The sequence below is a fragment of the Battus philenor genome, unplaced genomic scaffold (assembly GCF_028537555.1).
Source record: "Battus philenor isolate CCGP_79_NKW_IND1 unplaced genomic scaffold, ilBatPhil1.0.hap1 SCAF_12, whole genome shotgun sequence".
Taxonomy (NCBI): domain Eukaryota; kingdom Metazoa; phylum Arthropoda; class Insecta; order Lepidoptera; family Papilionidae; genus Battus; species Battus philenor.
Genome location: NW_027181674.1, coordinates 15,476,493 through 15,494,936, shown reverse-complemented (window position 1 = coordinate 15,494,936; position 18,444 = coordinate 15,476,493). Strand labels below are relative to the sequence as shown.

The window sequence follows — 18,444 nt, the reverse complement described above, 5'->3', positions numbered from 1 at the left end:
TGTTTTATTTGCCCACTTTAACGTTTCGCCTCGGCTGCGCGTCGCGGGGATGCCGTGCCCGATCCGCGCGAGACATCCCCGCGCCACTCGCTCGTGCTAATGTAAGTGAACACCAGGGCCCCTTGCCCACGCAGGCTTAGCAGTGCTAACTTTTAGGGATTTTAGGAAACTATTGAACAGTAAATTCATTTATGTGGTTATACATTTTTTATTAATTGTGTAATGTATTATAACAGTTCTTTCGTTTCTTTAGTCCTTTTATACTAAGAGGTGTCACTTATTTTTTGTAGTGAAAATCATTTATTTATCATGTTAGCGGATGTCCGTTGCCATGGGTAGACTTGCTCCAAAGATCGCCACGATGACTGGTATTAGGCGGCCCCCATCCAACGACTTCCCGCGATCTCGACCATGTCGTCCACGGAGAGGGGAGCCTGCCCACGCTGCGTCTCCAAGTGACCTCGAGCTTTATAAGCCGCAACGTAAACGATCGTTTCGTCGTTCTTATACCCGTAAGTCGTGATCCGCATCATGTACGTGTCATCGGTCATAATTATTTTAAAGTTTTGACTGGTATTGCGTCGACCACGGCGCATTCTGACAAATTGTTGCAATGCATTTTTTTTCATTACGATTACGTAGAAGATTGTAATGTACAAATTACGAGAAAAAAACCAACGATAGGTTAGATAAAGCGGCCAGGGCGTGTGGGAGGTGTAAAGCATTTATTATACAATCAGCGCACAGGGAGATCGGACTACAATGAAAAGCTCGGTCTATTCAATAAATTTATTACAAAACTGCTATCGTCCGCCCGCAGAACATTGACTAGGCCGTAAGAGTGAGGCGGCGCCGCCCACGAGCGCTTCACGCGTCCAGCGGACGGCACGCGCGGCGCGGGCCCGGCGCCGGCGGCATTCGTTCGAGCGGGTGGTGCACTGGCGTTTGGTTACATTGTATTACGCTCGTGTCATTACAAGATTCGAAAGTTAGCACGCGAGTGCGACTCGGACGGGCGCTCGCCGCCTGCTCCCCCCGTACGACACGTACAATACTTAATAACTAACATACGAATTAAGTGTATTTGTTTAACTCTGGCAACACTGGCTCCAGCGGGCGGGGGCGCGCGCTGTCACACCGGCCGCGACACAAAGTCCGGGCCGCTCTGCGCCTGCGCTAATCGGCCGTTTGTATGTTACAATGCAGTTTACATCGAGTCTCTTGGCAGTTTGAAGCACGCACGGCAGCTCACGGCGAGCCGCGGCGCAGCGCTCGGCGGCCCTGGCCACAGACTATCAGCTACAGACGTGATTATTATTTAACTAAATACATGTGCCGGGCGGCCCCGCGCGACCGCCAGCTCGCCGAGATGAGACTCCGTCGGCGCCATGACCTACAAAGTTTTCGCTTTTTCTAACAATTCGTTGATAAATTTCTGAAACAAAAGTGAAAATAGTTAAACACTAAAAATTATATTTTTATCAAAACAGATTTAGTAGAGTCGAATTGTAAAATTGATACGGGCTCGTCGACATCACGAGCCTGCGAGTGTGAGGCGGCAAGCGACTAGGAAAAACCTATCCCGGGCCAGAGCGCATTGGGAACGCTTGTGGATTTAAGGTGAAGCCTGCCATTAAACGGGGCCTCCTCGTTAGACTTAGTTGCTATCAAACTGAGCCATCCTGTCATTCTTCTTATGATGTCACACAGGCGGTTAGTGCAAATGACAATTTTAGTTTTCGGGGCTAAAATTTTTGGTCTGCCTTCTTCATTCAAGGTCACGCGGTACTCCTTTAGACTAAAAGCTTAAAGGAGCGCAGTAATATCCCACATATTTGCACCCAGCGGTCTCAAGGGGAAACGGGACCACCTGTACTTGCGCTGTGATATAGCAATACGAATCACTGAGGTTGTTCCTCTCCGGGTTCGCTGGAAGTGCTCAGTCTAAATCTCTTTATAAGAAGTAAGCACCCTTGATAGGGTTTCCGAGGTACGTAACCTATGCCACAGCATTTATCCAAAAGTTGAAGTTAAGTGTAAATGTTTAGGAGCGTTGACAGTATGGAGCAAGAGCCAGCCAGGCTGCGGGGGGCGGGGGCGGACGGAGCGCTTACATGCACGTCGTGCTGGGGCTTCTTGGCGTCGGCGAGCAGCGCCTGCAACCGAAACCAATAAATATTACATATAACACATGCACGAGGTTTAGTTAAAATGGTTATCATATTATACAATATTATTTTATTTTTCAAACGCGCAATGTAAACACAACTATACGAAAACTCTTACAGTTCGTCTTAAAACTAGTGCCTACATTTATAATATATTTTTTAAAGAAATAATTTTATCACATGTAACATATACATGAGAGCGGTTGAGGGTGCGATCACTGAGAGCGCGTAGCGTAAGGGGACATCTAATTGTATGTATTAATAACGGCTTGAAATTTATGCAACATGTGCAAGATGCTGCATTCGATCGGTGTAGGCAGTTGGAGAGACTCGGTGGCCAGGGTAGAGACGGAATGGCTCGAGATACAGAGGTAGCTTAATTTTGCAATGGATGAAACGATTAAAATCCCCTACGGTGACTTTGAATTAGCTGGAGCGACGTGCATCGGAGAGAAAAGAAACATCGGGGGACTGCGGGAAGCGCCGTGCGACGCGCCGCACGGCCGCGGCCGCTGCGTCGAGATGACGCGGCTGAGAAAAGACGGCGATAGTTACAAGGTCGGCGCGCGGCCGCGCAGGCAGCACGCGTTATCGTTATCGGCGCGCCGGCCGCGCGGCGATAATGTTTGCTTTGTGGTCGTAGTTATTTACTCTGATTTGATAAAGAAAATGACGAGTATTGGTAAACATTTGTAAGTTCGCTTATACTGATTACTTGCTAGGAGTTTTATCTGCCGTTCACATAGTTGAGTAGAAAGGTCCCGCGCGGGCTCGCGACCGTTTGCAGCGCGTTGTGTCCGAAAAAAGAATAAACGTGCAGTGTGCTCACCGCGAGGTGCCGGCGCCGCAGCTCGTCGCTGTCCATGTCGAGCAGCTCGTCGATGTCCACCTCCACCTCCTGCGAGCTGCTCGCGGCGCCGCCGCTGTCCTGCAACACGACAAGACACGCTAGTTACGGAGCGCGCTATTGACAATCTGTCGCCGGCTCTTTGCCGTGAGAACGTAGTGGCGGTGTCGCCTCTTTGCCCGTCACCCATGACGAGAAAAAGTCTATCGTTTTCTAAACGAAGGCCGCTCGCATGGCCCGCCCTTTTGGTGCTCGATGGTGGGATGGCGATGTTGCTAGGCAGGTCGTCCTAGAGAACCTTCATAGAACAAACACGGCGCTTAAAAGTAACCGTACTCGCGGTGCCGGGGCCTCGCGAGTGCGGCGCTACTCACGGGTGCGTCGTACAGCTTCTGCAGCTCGTCGTAGAGCCACATCTCGACAGCGAGCCGCTTGCGGATCAGCGCCATCTGGTGGCTGCCGTACTTCGCCGTTAAGAACTTCTCCCGCCGCTCCTTGACCTGCATGACGCGGCAAGTTGCTGAGTAAACGTAAACTACCGTTAAGCACGCGCCAGTACGTGTGGAGAGGCGTCGCGGCTGCTCACCTCGCCCTTGTCGCTGAAGTTGACGTGCAGGCCGGCCTTGGCGGGCGAGCGCTCGGTGGGCGACAGCGCGGCCGCCCGGCGCGCCGCCGCCACGCCGCACTCCATGGCGCCGCCGCGGTTCTGTGGAGCCGCACAGCCAGCGATCAGCGGGGCGCGGGCGAGGACGGTAACGAAGAACATTCATTTACTCGTCCGCGCCGCAATATTATTTCTTTTTACAAAGCGCGAGGCACCGGCCGCGACTACGGCACCCAGACGCAGCCAGATCGCAGGGAACGATTACGCAACAGCCGCTCGCCGAGGCCGCAGCGACCCGCGGCGCGCGTGTACACTGCTGGTCGCGAGGGAGCGACGTGCCTCGGTCGCATAGTGCTATAGGCGGTTACAGCTCGTGCCGTTTATTTGTTTGTGTGTTCGGGCTAGTACCGGGTTAGATGCGGTGTCAAGTGCGAATGTGGTCGCGGCCGTGTTTCCCGGCGCCCGATCGCCCCGCTCGCCCGTCGCCACGCCGGGGAGGGCGCGCCGCTCACCGCTCCTCATAAATTAGAAAGCGCGGCGCCCGCTGCAACGTTTCCGTCCAAAATATCGTTTTGTTGCGGAATTAAGCTCATGTTTATTGATGCGCCGCCTCCCGGCCTCGCGACGCGCGCAGACGTGTTCATTTATCTAACAGAGTCCGTTAGCCGCCGCACCGCGCCCGCCGGCCCGGCCGCGGGGCTGCGGTGCTTCAATGGCTATTAATAATAATTCGTCACTTCGCATTATCTCTTCTGTTAAATACTCGCGGTCCTTGCGTTTATTTTAATGCGTTTTTATTAATTCTAATTTGTATCGCTAGTGTTTTTTTACATAATTATTTTTCGCTTTTACTAAACGCAGACAGTTGGGAGAGGGTTAATACAGCTAAAATTTATACATATTAACAATACAATTTGGAAGTTTTACTCAATTATACATCAGTTGGTACATTATTTTATTTCAAGTCGCTGCCCAAGCGCTACAGACCGTTAAATACCTTGAGATTTAGAACAATGTGCTGGGCCAAGTCATCAAAAGATTCTGCTGTAGATTTTTTCTTGAGTAGGTCCGGTAGTTGAACGAAGGTACTTTAAGGTTTTCACATTGGGTTAATTTTCATTAACCACGTGGGTTACGTCTTTTGGATTCGAATCGGGAGCAGTGTCGGAGTAAATGATGAAAAGTCTGTACTGTGGAGTCGTCACATGGGCAAGTCTCATTATCGATTATTTCAAAACGTTGCGTTTATTTAAGATATGGAAAACTTACAGCTATGAAAACCTGTCGAACTCTAAAGCACTTGACTGATCACCAGATTTGAGCGGTCTTAACAAAGAGCTAAAGTCGAGCAAACAGGTACCGCAGCATCAATAAGTCCAGATAGAATGTTACGAACGACAAGAGTGTCTCATAACGTTCAAAACACAAAGACGAACAGGTAACAGTCACATGTCGTGTCAAGAAAAGGACTTAATGGCCTTCCTGCTGTAAACGCGCTCGCGAATGGATCGAGACCGAGCTGCGTGCGCGCTGTGGTACGTTGCGTGGCGGCGTGCGGCGCGCGTCATATAATCATTTTATTTATATTTGGGTAAACGCAATAGCGGCGAAAAAGAAATTGATTAGCAAGGGCTATTTAGAGACTGGCTAGCGTTACATTATTGAGAATGCTTAGAATAAAACCAGTCGGCTACCTCGCGTCGCATTTTAAGTGGTAACAGATAGTTTCGAAAGGATTGCAGGTAGCTGTCAGAACGGCGTGAAATTTTCTGGCGGAAACAGAGGCACGACCGCGGTAGAAACGTTTTCGACTGTTATACCTGTGCTGTGCGATCAACGTACTTGTGCGCGACGCACGTGTTGCAAAGAGCTTCGGCCTCAGTGAAGCATTTGCATGTCCGCATCGTGAGCGCCGGCGCTTTAGAAACCTTGCCGACGGTGTGAATGTGAACGTCGGAAACATTTAAGGATCTGGTTGAACATCCTCCGGGCGACGCGTCGCAGGCGGGGCAGGGGGCAGTACTCCAGGTCCCGGAAGCTGTCCAGCGCGGTCCGTTCTTGTGTACGTGTTCACCGAGCACCCGGTAGTCTGACAAGGGTTGTTAACAAAGGCCCACGGATGTTTTTTTTTTCTTTTCACTTCACTCTATCACGCAAAAGCCGAATTGTCTGTTCGTCAATTAGTTTAAAAGATTCATTGGCCTATTTTTAAATTTCTTGAAAAAGGCACATTTCTGTCTGATATTTTTGATTAGAGACGCACTATACCATACTTTGTGGGTTTCGCGGGTTTGGAGCGTGAGCGCGCAACGGGCGGCGCCTGTAAGAACTCTTTAAGGTAGCGAAGCTCGTGGCTGCTGCCCGAGTTTCGGCGGAAGCCTCGTTAACCAATGTATGCAGCGTCAAGAGTTCCAATGATCGAACGATGAATACTTAATGATTGAAATCAAGGAACGTGGCCGCGGAGCAGATCAGGGTATTTACAGAGGTAGATAGCGTATATACAAACACTTGCAGAAATACGAGAGCCTTTTTAAAGCTCATTGTGAGTGAAAGGTTCACCGCGGTCGATTCTAGAAGCAGCCGTGAAGTGTCATCGCGATTGACCAGTAAAGCCGAAGACTGCGGCCATCGACGGCGGCGTCGAACTAGGTATCGATTATCCAACAACTCAGAGTTCAAGGAGATCAGACGACAAAGTGTCGGTTAGTTCGCAGGCTAGTTTATACTCAGGCGTGCGTACCTCCCGAGCGAGATGGCTCTGACGCCGAGCCTGCGCTCCGACGCCGCTCCCGTCGCACGCGATTTCGTTTGGGCGACGCACCCGGGAGCCGGCTCTGGTGTCTCACAGCCCGGTCCACCACTCATGTGCATCCACACAACGGTGTCCGCGCCATACGTTTTGAACAAGCACTTGTGGCCCGGCGCGACGTACAAATTTATCAATTTTGGAATTAAAGCACTCGTTTTGGAAAAATTCCGTACTCGAAGAGCGTGACGTGGCGTGCCGCTCACTTTCGCTCGTTGCCCACTCGATGATCCATAAAGTCACGCTGGAAGAAGCAAGAAGGAAACGCGCAGACGCCTGTGCGGGACTGACTAAAAAGTAGATTGGCAAAATACCATCCGCGGCACGTCTGAATGTTTAATAAAATCAGCGTAACAAATTTATTCCATAAATTTTAATCGGTTTACGACCACAAGAACGCCGGGCTATAGATACTAGAGTAGCCGAGATTCTGATTACCTGAAGATTCACATGGCGCCTTAAACTGCGTCATTACGTAAAGAATCTGGTATTTATTATATAATCTAATTAAACGTTTTAACGTGCTAGATAAAATTTGCATGAGAAATAGATTTTTCTAACATCTTACACAAGAGCGGTCAACGGACAGTGGGTCTCCGTAGCGAGAGAGCGCTCCGGCTATCGTTTTTCATAATCTGTACTCGTCGACCGACAGCTAAAGTGTTTTGACGGCGCTGCTGAGGGCACGCGGAGTGCGGCACGGGACTGCGGGCGCACCTCCGCGTGTAATCGCATTAGGGAGACATCCCATTAGCGAGCACGCGCTTACAGAATCACAACAGCTGCTGGAAGCCGACGCGGGTCTACTTTAAACAATAGTTATGATTCCGCTCGGGAGCTTACTCGGCGGTAGTTTAAATATTTACATTTGATGAACGATTGTTAATGCACGCAAGGCCGGGCGACCAGCGTCCGGCTCGATGGCTGCACTTGTACAGGTAACGTCGCCGGCAAGAGACCATCAGGTCGCTGCTGCGTATCGCATGTAGTCTGCCCGGGAAAGAAACGGCGCGGTCCGCGCGGCTCCTTGTTTCTACGTTTGGTTCCGGTCACTGAGCTCGTACAGTTGAGATGACTTGTTAAAAACAATACGCAACCGCCTCGGCGCGAATGCGTCCGTTGTAGCGGCTCCGCGTTGCAGCCGCGACTCGAACATTTTGCAGGAGCTAGTGCTCGCACTTTCGGAGGTCGGTGGCGGGGCGACTCCCGAAGCCGCTGTCCAGCACAAACTCGCGTACGCGGTGTTTACGGCTGGCCGCACGCCGCTCCGCCGCGGCGACAGTTGTGGCTTAAGCAACACTATTTGATTCGAACCGCACGAACGAGCCGATGACCTCTCGTACACAAATATAATCACAAATTAAACGATGACGCAAGCGGCCGTCGCTGCCAGCTGCCGGAGCGGTCGCGCGCTTTCCGGGATGAGATATACTCGCGGAATCACCGAAAACTGTTGGAGATTAACTGCGATACGGGCTCGCGACGCCGCGTGCGGCCGCTGGGCGGGCTCGGGCCGTGCCCGCTCGGCTCATTAAAAAATTGTGCGGGCGTGAGTTTCACAGGTGGTTCGCGCGAGCGCGACGCGCGCACCTACCGAGATGATGAAGCGGTCAGTGCCCTTGCGGGCTGGCTGCCGCACGACTTGCGCTCCGCGCTCCCGTGGGCACTGTTTACACGGCGTACGCACGCCTCGCCAGCCGCTGCATGGGGGGCGGTATCGCACCGCACCGGCCTCTCGCTACAGTAGTACAGCTACGTGCACACGAGCGGGCGCGCACTGGCCGACTGCGGCGCGTCGGCGCGCGACGGCCGCACGGCGGGGCGCCGGGGTGGGCGCGGCGCGCGGGGCGGGTCGGCGCGACGAGACGGGCTACTTCATAATAATTATTAGAACGATCGCGCGCTGCCGAGCCGCGATGCCTCGGGCGGCGCGCTGCCGGAGGCAACGCATCGCGATGTCGACCTTCATGAAATAATGTGTGATGGCCGCAGTGTGGAACGGGACGCTGCCGTCACCTTTTAACTTGTACTTTCGACTAAAAAATTCCAAGCCTTATTGAAAATTCTGTTATCTGGCGTCCTGTTATTTAAAAAAAAAACTACGGGCACGCCGTGGAAGCTCAACGCGTATTTACGTTATATTAAAACTATCGAACAATAATAATGCATGTATGATATATATGGGTATAGCTGGATATATGTTTAGTAAAACAAAATATTGGGTATAATATAAATGGCTTTGGAACCGCGTGCGTTGGGTGCGGCAGCAGTGCAGTTGCACTGGCCTGCAGCGTTGCATGCGAGCGGATGGGTCGCCTGGCTTCAGGCAATGTGTTGGCCCCGTATTTACCGCGCGGCCGGGCCGGAGGCGGCGGGGCGCTAGCGACGCTTGGATTAACCTCTGTACAGTAAATAAACTCGGGGTGACGGTTCGTTACATTAGTCGTCCGTCGTTAGATTGACGTTTCTTGCAGTGACCGGCCCCAGGGTCCTCCTGGTGATGTACAGGGTGTTGTGTAGAAGAGTGTAGATATTTTGCAAGTCGATGGAGTTAATCTGTACAAATAGTTGTAAGTATGGGGACTATGGTCTGATATGTTTCAGTTTTTTTTTAAATTATAGCGAATAAAAGCGATTTCCTGTAAAATTGTACTTTTTGAGTTATTTGTTAAATAAAAAACATAATATATAGATATACATAGATAGTCTGAACCAAACTGAGAATTGGCGCTGAACGTTTTCCATTTAAAAATAAACAATACATCGGCGAGACTGAATGTTTTTGAATGAAAACATCTGTATGGATACCTCGAGTTTTGATTGAATCCCAAAAACACCATCTGCTTGAAAGGTGCCGTGAAATAATATTGATATTCGAAGGTGGTGCCTCAAAGGTTGCGTTTGACATCGTTACCGGTGACGAAACCTGGATCTCTCTTTCAGAATAATTATAATAAATTATCCTGAAATCAAGTGACAACCTTCACATTGTGTGCATATGACAGAAGAATTGCTTTCAAAAAGGAAACGGGAAGCAGCGAAGGTAAAGCGACGGTAGCCTCGCTCTTTGGTCGGATATGCAAGGTTTGTTCGTCGATGCAACAAAAACTGTAGCATCTCTGTTAAAAATATAGATAAACAAATAACAAGTTATAAAATAGAAATTGTAAAAATGACTGCCGGTCTTGATGAACTCACCAGCCTCGCATTGACGACGCTGCAAAGTATTCTGACCGAAGGAGAAAGGTGAGATTAGACGTGTAACTGTCAGGTGCCATCTTGTCAGTAAGTTGTTCGACACGGGTCTTTGTTTCCTGCAGCGCCGCGGCAGATAGCCGTCGCCAAAAATCGATACAAAAGCCGGTGGTGCTCCGTTCACAAGCGACGCGAGCCGTTGAGGTTTGGTAACGAGCAAAACGCACTTCGTGTAGCCATTTATTATGTGACCGTCCTGGGCGCGTGCTTTTTGTTGTGTGGAAAACGAAATCGTCCGAAACGAGCGTCCATCGATTTGTAAGTGCGGCAGCCGTTGCGGTCCTCTCTACAACGACGCGCGAGCTACGTTCCCGTCGCTCGCGAGCTCTATTCGGAGTGCAAGCGCTCGCAAGCGGCGCGCGACGCGACTCCTCCGCGGCTCCTCCGCGGCTAAGAACAACGATCACATTTTATAACTCGCACTGCTCGTAAGGACCTCCGCGGGCATTCCCGACTTTGAGACGCAGCAGGTATAGGAGGGATTGATACCATCGATTCGCCATTTTTGAATAAGCTAACAAATAGAAAAAAATCCCGATTTAGTTTGCAGTAGGCGTTTCTCAAATAAGGGAGCGGTACGACTTCACTTACACAACACATTTTAAATTGAAGGATGCTCCCAAAGGGATCGATTCAAGTTTCTATCTCTTGTGTCATTATTGACGTACACGAGTGATCATTATGTATTCTAATGTGCAAATTAATATGAACAAACAAATAAATATATTTGTGTTTATTATGGGGACCTAAATTAATAAAACTCCAGCGACGTGCCTCGCTGAAAACAAATATTGTCAGTAGACGTGCACAGACAGATATGTTCGGCGGACGCGGCCCCTGCTAGCTATTGCTCGCGCACGCGTGCTCAAGGGTCGCGAGGTGAAACCAAGATGCTGGGCAGTCAGTAACGACACTAAGGAACGGGAGCAGCGGCGCGCCGTGCGCGGGTACTCACATTGCTTCTGAACTTGAAAAACAGAGACATGGCAGCTGCAGCAGCGGCAGCGCGGCGCGGCTGGACGGCGCGGTGCGGCTGCGGGCGGCGACGCGGCCGGTGTGCCGCCGCGCGCCGCCCGCACCGCGCCCCCCCGCCCCGCGCCTGCGCCCCCGGCCCGCGCATCGATCCCGGAGATGTCCTTTGTTTGATATTCCATTAAAATCGGAATCGATGCATTACACGAAGCATAAGAACCAAGTAAAAGTATAAAATATAGGTATAAAATATCTAATCATAAGCTGAAAAACCATAGGAAATCCAAAACTGGAGAGAGGCGACGTATCTTTAGTCGGAGTAAAGGTTTTGCTTTTGTATTTTACTAAAACAATACGTCGGAGCAGCCGCTTTATAACAATACCAGAGCCAAGGCAAATGCTGCGTGTGCACGGCGCGGCGGTGCGGGGCGGCGCGGGGCGGGCGTGCGGTGCGGGCGCGTGCGCGGCTCTATCGAGCGGAGGCGCGCGGCCAGTAGTCGGCGAAACCCGCGACGAGCACTCGCGCCGCGTGTTCGAGATGCTTCCGTGAGCGTGAGGCTCCTGCCGGCAGCAGAAGGCCAGAAATGCGCGCGTGGGCGTGGTGGGTGGCGCTGGCGGTGACGGCGGCGCGCGGCCGCGAGCTGGACCCTGGCGCTTGCGCGGCGCGCTTCGACGTACAGCGCGATAAGATCATCCGCACGGAGGAGTCGCGCGACATGGGCGCACGCTACCTGGCCGAGCTGGACGTGGGCTCGCGCGCTGAGTGCCTGCGCCTCTGTTGCGAGACGGATGCTTGCGACGTCTTCGTCTTCGAGGAAAAGGTGCGCCCGCCCTGCGGCTGTCGGCGCGTCACGTCCGCTGACTAAAGTTCCGTATCGGTCAAAACATCACAGGGCATCAACGAGGACTCTAGCCTCCGCGAGGCCCCATGATAAGTTAAGCGCCTTCAATGCCCGACCTTCACAAGACCGGTGGAACTGAAAACGGCTTCGGCTGTTTAAATGACCAAAAAGGAAAAACTGTTAACTAAGTTAGAATGTAGATGTAAGGGCGGAGGCGAGCGTGCGCACTCCGTGTGCAGCGCTCGCCGCTGACTGGGTCGCGACACGTGAACCTGCACTAGTGTGGCTGAATTAGCTGCTCACAGTTTATCGGTTATTGCAGAGTCCGGGCAGCTGCTACTTGTTCAAGTGCGGGCCGCCGGAGGACTTCCGCTGCAAGTTTACGGCGCACGGCAACTTCAGCAGCGGCGTGCTGGCGCTGAGCCGCCGCCTGGCCGAGCTGCAGGACCAGGAGCGCCTGGCACACCACGAGCGCGAGCTGGCTGGCCTCAGGCGAGTTTACTCCCCACTACGGTGCCGTCTGGATACTCTTTATGAATTCATGTCTGTTCCCATGACGGCAGATGCCGTTAAAATTTTTGATAGCGGTTCTAAGCACAAACGTCCATAGTGGCAAGCGATCGGGCAGTGGATTAGCCCTTTCGGGGCGCTAATCTAATTCCGAGCGATGATCCGCAATGATCTGCTAAAGCAACCGAAACGGGTAGGTGACCGTCCCATCCGTGCTGTAAGTAAAGCAAGTACTCGCGTTTGCGTGTGGACCCTTAGCTTAGTTACTGTAAGCAGACAATCTAAACGCCTTCATTGCTCGACACACTCAAATATAAGAAATCTGTGAAAAGGAAAAGGGAAACAGTGATGACCGCTAAAAGAAACGCAGCATACCCGGTGCATCACTCAGGCATGACTACTTGGTGTGCAGGCTGCACACGCTGGCGACGGCGCGCGGTGCACACGGCACGTGCGCCTGCTTATATGCAGCAGAGCACAGCTTATATGAAACCGATCGCCTGAAGCGGCACGAACCAGTAGGCTTGCGGGACGTCATCTTCGTTTTTTTCTCACTTATTCGTCGAACACATGAACTGGACGGGCATCGAGACCCAATCACCAGACATAAAACTTTTTCTTTTAAACGCACCCATACGGTCTACCAGGCCACTCTCGACTCTAAGCTCTCGCTTAGGGCACGGGTCTCAGAGTCAAGCAAGAAGACCTTTTCACCGAACCTAGAGCTGCTGCTCACTGACAACCACTAAGGTACAGTGATATCAACTGTATGCAGATCTTCACAAACTTTGGCTTCTGTAATCAAATGTCAAGAGTCATATCGAGGAAGTCGCGATTCGCGAACATAGTCTAATATGAACTGAAAATTAGATCGACAGGATAAGCCCCCGAAAGGCCCCCGTCGCCCATTACTCGCTTTTGGAGTAAAGAAAGCGCAATTAAACACATACTTCAGAATCACAGCAAAACACCAGCTTTTACAAGTGAACTGGCGCTTGGATTCAGCGAATCACGGAGTGCAGTCGTCTTCCTTCTCACGTACAACCGAATCCTGTGCGCAGGAGTCCCGCGAGCACGAGCAGCGCGCAGCCCCCGCCCCCGCCCCCGCCGCCGCAGCAGTCGCAGCAGCCGCGCCCTGCGCCGCAGCAGCCGCGCCCTGCGCCGCAGCAGCCACCGCCGTCACCGCCGCCACCGCCACGTACGGTCACTGTTTGAACGATATCATCGTGTATAGTGTTTAAGTTACTTCAATGCGAGTCGCTTTCACATAGAGTAGGTTGCTCATTTTGTACGTCAAAACCAAAAAAATAGAGTTCTCGATTCTCCGAAATATGTTGCGTTTCTCGCACTTGCCAGGACGCTGCAGCCGCTACCAGTTCGAATGCCGGCGCGGCGGCGAGTGCATCGCGGTGTACAACGCGTGTGACGGCGTGCCGCAGTGTGCCGACGGGAGCGACGAGGCGCCCGAGCTCGGCTGCCCCGCGCCGCCCGGAACACCGCCCGCGCCGCCGCCGCACGCGCAGGTGGGCCCCCGCCCAGTCCCTGAACCTCGGCGAGCGAGTATGGGCTGACGCTGTACAGTTGTGGCGCGGCTTGCGCAGGTGCTGGAAGGCGTGGAGGGAGAAGCTGCGGAGCCGGGCGCGGGCGAGCTGTGGCCGCGCCGCCTGACGCAGGCGCAGCGCCGATACCCGGGTAATTATACCGGAGCCCACAGGCGTACACGCGATTGTGCCCTAGGAGATTTTTATGCATTACGTCTTTAATAAACCTACTTTTCCGAGAGCAATGGAAGAACACCCGCCGGCCAGCACGCCGCAGACCCTCCCAAAGTTGCAGAAGCTTTTATCATAAGCTGCTACAACTTTGGGGAAGTCTGACGACGGAGCTTTATCTACGTTGTTCGACGATGGGAATCGGCTCATGTAAAATACAAATATCAAATCGCCAGGATGTCAAAGCGCGGTTGGTAAGTCGACCACATTTCCAAATATTTCTCTTGGTTTGGATAAGACGTGGTGTAAGAGAATGCATCTCTCTACTGAGTTTATTTTTGATGTTGGTCGGCAGGTGCGGCGGACGGTACGGGCGATGCGGGGGGTGCTAGTGCTGCGGGGGGTGGTGCGAGGAGCGGCACGGGCGGGGCGCCGCACATCTTCAGCCACCAGGGCGGACTGATGCAACCGGCAGCCTTCGCACCCGCTTGGCCGCGCCACGCCTGGCCGCCCGACCGCCAGAACGGTCAGCGCACTCCTCCCCCTCCTCTGGCTGTCTTCTTCTTGTATGCTATTAGCAAAACGGTTATGATAATATCGTTAGTAAGAAAAGGACCAATATTTAGCCACTTTCGCACATGCAGTGGTAGTCGTGAAACAAAATGCACCGCCCGCCAGCCCGCTGATAAATGCATATGCGGCAAGCAATGCGAATTACACAACTGCCACCATTAAATTACTCAACACGTGTTTCACCCCTCTACGGGGCATCTTCAGGAGTTATGTTACACCGATTAGTGCCAAACGCAGAGTGAGATAATATAGTTGTAAGGGACCGTTGCTTCTTACTCTGTCCGAGGCACTTTGAGCGCTGAATTTCATGGCGAGTCTTCACCTGATGCGTCCGCATGGCAAGGTGACTTCCGCTCTAAATACGGAAGTAAGTTCACCAAGTACAAAGTGAATGGCTTTAGAGCCATTCACTTATTACTTTATATTCATGGCAACAAATCTCTCCATAGCGTCATCTCTCTTTTGCACAACGTCGCCTGAGAGTCATGATAAGCCACTCTGCAAAACTTAAGAGGCAGCGGCCGGGAAGTGGCGGGGAGTAACGATGCATCCGCCACGTAGCCTTGGTCTTAGGCAGTGCCCGGTTAACGTGGAGAGGTGACTGCGAAACTACTTTTCGCGCGTTTGATTACAAGTCCCGAACAACTAAAGCAACGGCATCATGTCACGACTTACAAGATGATGATGGTTCATCGAGTAAATTTTACCTAGTGCACCTATGAATTTTCGTCGTTTCATTCCAAAGACGGTTACTGCGAAGCATAGTACAAACTGCGATCTCCAATCGCCTGACCGGCGGATTGGAGATCGCAGTTTGTACAATGGTACGCAGAGGACGATGCTCCCCATCCTCTGGAAACTTGTTTGTGTGCAATGTCAGTCCAATATAATGAATGCACAAACTTTGAACTATATAACACTGTCTCCCGGGATCGACACTGCGACCTTCGGGCTTACGTCTCAGTCCTCTGCCGCTGCTGGCCACAACCGAGGCCTGCTTGTTGTCAAGTTATCATAGGCGGCTCCTTAATAAAATGCGTCTTTTGAAAGTGAACAAACCAAGTACATGCTGGTTTGCTGTAATATTCGGCTTTGTCCATAACCAGACGCAGCATAGTTTTTTTGTTTTGCCTCTTTTGCAAGCTTTCAGTCTCCCTAACTAACCGCAAAATTCACCACCTAAATTACATATTATTTATTTTATTCTATTAAGAAACTTATTCCTAAAGCTCATTTGTGTTGCAGAAGTGGACAATATGGAAGCTGTCGGAGGCGTGGGCGGTTGGGGCTACTCGCGCTTGGAGGCGTGGCCTGACGAGCGACGCGCCTGGCCGGTGCCGCCGCGCCTCGAACCGGTATATTGTGCCTCGTGCTTCACAGCTTACTCGATCTTCGAGCTCCCTTAGCCGTGGCTTAGTAAATCCATTCGCCGGTAATCCATTTTCACCGTTGGTGATGAAGTCCGACGTAGTAGGTGACGGCTACGGCTTCTCTCTCGCTAAGGAGACTTGTACCTGTGCAGTATAATGACAAACTGTCGCGTCTTCCTATAATTAGTCGAATACGCAATGTCCACGCAGGAGCTGCCAGCGTACGCTGCGCCGAAGACGATGCCCGAGCTACCGCTGTACTCTGCGCAACGACAGGAGGTGACGCTAAGCGACGCGCCCAAGAAGGGGTTCGAACTTCGCGCGCCCAGCACGCCCGCCAGCACGCCGCCACCCGAGCCCGTGCGACCACCGCCCGCGCGCCCGCAGAACACCACGAAGAAGAAAGCTTTGGTAGACTCGGTACGAATCTAAAACAATAACATGCTACGAGTTTTTTTTTTATTATTAAGATCTATTTTCTTCATATATTAGCGTCCGTGCCTTTGTTTTACATTTAATAATTCCGAATTTTTTTTCCTCAAATTTTTGCATGTCACAGTGTTTACTAAGTTATTCTAGTCGCTTGTTAAACTATTTCTTGACCTACACCGTCCGAACCGGGCGCTTTTTTTGGATTCTGTGCTTGTAACACTGCCTCCAGCTCAGCTCGGTGAACGGGGGTCGTCGCCCCTTACGCTTCAATCACTCAGTGCGCCTGCGGGTTACCTTGTGGCATGGTGTGTGTGAGCGTATTTCCGAGAAGGTCCGCCGACTCCTTAGTGGAGCGAGTGTTACTGTCGTCGCTGCGGAGTGGCGCGGCACTCGCCGCTTCGCAGTCCTACGGATGACCCTGTAGATGCCATCTCACATACTCTCGCGTTGTCTCGCGCGGAATTTCCTGCAGCTCTTCGTTCTTGCCTCTTCTGCCATATAGGTATATTCTTGTTTAGTAGTTGTGAATTGGTGTATTACCATCTGCCTACGAAGTTATGCTTTGTTCTTTATTTGGCGTTTCAACCGGAGGACTTTTTCTTGGACTCTAAGGAACTGAACCCTCGCTGGTCGGTTTTGAATTCGTCAAGAAGATGATCAAGGTGTGGTAAGATGCGCATGTGATGCTTTCTCTGTGCCCCTTCTGTTTTATCACAATTAGCGAGCTTCGCAGCAAGGTTTAGAGCCAGTGGAAGAGGTTGCTTCCTTCTTGTCTCTCAACGTACGAAGTTCTGAGGACTTTGTATGCAGACGTTCGGAAAGCGGCTGCAGCTGCTCTGAGATTCCGATTTTGCAGCCAATCAAGCTAAAATATTTTATTTAGAAGTGCGGCTACGGCACGCATCTCACTCACTAATAGCGGGGCTGTGTCCGCTGCAGGGCGGGCCTTTGCAGTGATTCCAGAGACTTCATTTTATTTCTGCGAAGGTCCCTTCTCTTGATCGGCCAAAATCGTACGAACGAAACCCTACAAACGTGCTAGGTCTGAACCTGTGCTTCATTGTGTTTATTATATTAACAACTGCGTGTTAGTTTACTGCATCGCTGTAACCAGCAACTGTCGTGGGTAGCGGATACGAGACTATTAGAAAATTATGTGACGCGCCAGTTGTGTGGAGCTCAACGCGAATCGTCGGCATCGCCGGCCGCACCGCGCTGGCATCGGACGCCGGGGCGGTCGTCTGCAATGATACAGTGAAGCCGACGCGCCTGCACGCCGCAACGGCTGGTGCGATATGCCACCGCGAACATATCATAACCGCGTACTACACACACGTAGCCGGCGATTGCTGCACGAACTCTATATGCCATATGAGCGCTGAGCCAAAACCGCCATCGTCGCGCGTCAAAGTGAATTGGATGTAGTGGACGTGGGCATTGTGTTGGTTGCATTTGTTTAATTTTTGTAAAACTTTGTGTTCAGGCGGAGGTGCGGGCGGTGGAACGGGTGGCGGAGCGGGTGGCGGAGCGGGCGGAGGAGCACGCGGCGGCGCGGGCCGGTTGGCCGGAGGAGCGCGACGGACCGAGCGAGCGGCCGCCCGCCGCCGTGCTGCTGCTCGTGCTGGGTACGTGCTACGCTGCTAGCGTGCGTGGCTCATCTGGTGCGGATACTCTTTAAAACACGCACTGTGTGTGCAGGCTCGCTGCTGACGGCGGCGCTGGGCGCGCTACTCGCGTGCCGCGCTCGAGCCGCGCGCCGCCGCCGCCGCGCTCACCCGCGCCTGGCGCTGGACGCCGACTACCTCGTCAACGGGATGTACCTGTGAGCGCCCGCTCGGGTAGCCATACATAAACAAACCTGAGACGCGGCGGCCGAGACGCACTCGCGCCATTACTAGCCTGTAACGAGTCGCATCATGACGTACGACTAAAGAAATATAGTTTCCGGGTTCTACACGCGATGTAGCCGACGGGATATTGTTAATGACCACCATCTCTGTATTGCTCCAATAGTTTAATATTACCGTTTCTACGGTGGTTGTACAAATAGTGTTAGTAGAGAGACCACTCGCGCCGGCGGTCGGCCGCGACGCTTTCCGCAGAGAAATTGATTCGACTGCGTCTCCGTTTCCCCGTATAATTACACACACGCGCCTACGCCTACGCCGGTAGAGGGCGGCGCGCGAGCGGTGCGCGCAGACCACCGCCGCACCCGCTGTCGCCGCTGCTCTTTCTCCCAAGTTACATTATTTTGTAAAATAGCTCGTGGTACCGTGCACTTTACCTAACATTTGTACTTAGGCATAAGTAACACTCTGTAAAGTTATTTTTCCGTTCAATAAACATTGAA

General features: G+C 52.2%; 2 protein-coding genes across 3 annotated transcripts; one reads left to right on the top strand and one right to left on the bottom strand.

Annotated features, from left to right (window-relative positions):
• Nucleotides 1-775: 775 nt before the first annotated feature.
• On the bottom strand, nt 776-8,204 carry LOC137932602 (protein phosphatase 1 regulatory subunit 14B). 2 transcript variants are annotated; one of them, XM_068776204.1, is made up of 6 exons: nt 8,023-8,204; nt 3,602-3,721; nt 3,390-3,515; nt 2,998-3,096; nt 2,115-2,156; nt 776-1,435 (listed from the first exon to the last, which is right to left on the bottom strand). In XM_068776204.1, exons 2-6 carry the CDS (start codon nt 3,704-3,706, stop codon nt 1,394-1,396), a joined length of 414 nt encoding a protein of 137 aa, XP_068632305.1. In that variant the 5' UTR covers nt 3,707-3,721; nt 8,023-8,204; the 3' UTR covers nt 776-1,393. The 2 variants fall into 2 exon arrangements, with proteins under 2 accessions (XP_068632305.1, XP_068632306.1); XM_068776205.1 differs by lacking the exon at nt 8,023-8,204 and adding an exon at nt 4,889-6,013.
• Nucleotides 8,205-10,832: 2,628 nt separating this feature from the next.
• LOC137932922 (uncharacterized) lies at nt 10,833-18,431 on the top strand. Its single transcript, XM_068776611.1, has 10 exons — nt 10,833-11,476; nt 11,820-11,989; nt 13,069-13,145; nt 13,358-13,530; nt 13,609-13,699; nt 14,075-14,245; nt 15,538-15,647; nt 15,873-16,082; nt 17,578-17,719; nt 17,793-18,431. Exons 1-10 carry the CDS (start codon nt 11,240-11,242, stop codon nt 17,918-17,920), a joined length of 1,509 nt encoding a protein of 502 aa, XP_068632712.1. The 5' UTR covers nt 10,833-11,239; the 3' UTR covers nt 17,921-18,431.
• Nucleotides 18,432-18,444: the final 13 nt, after the last annotated feature.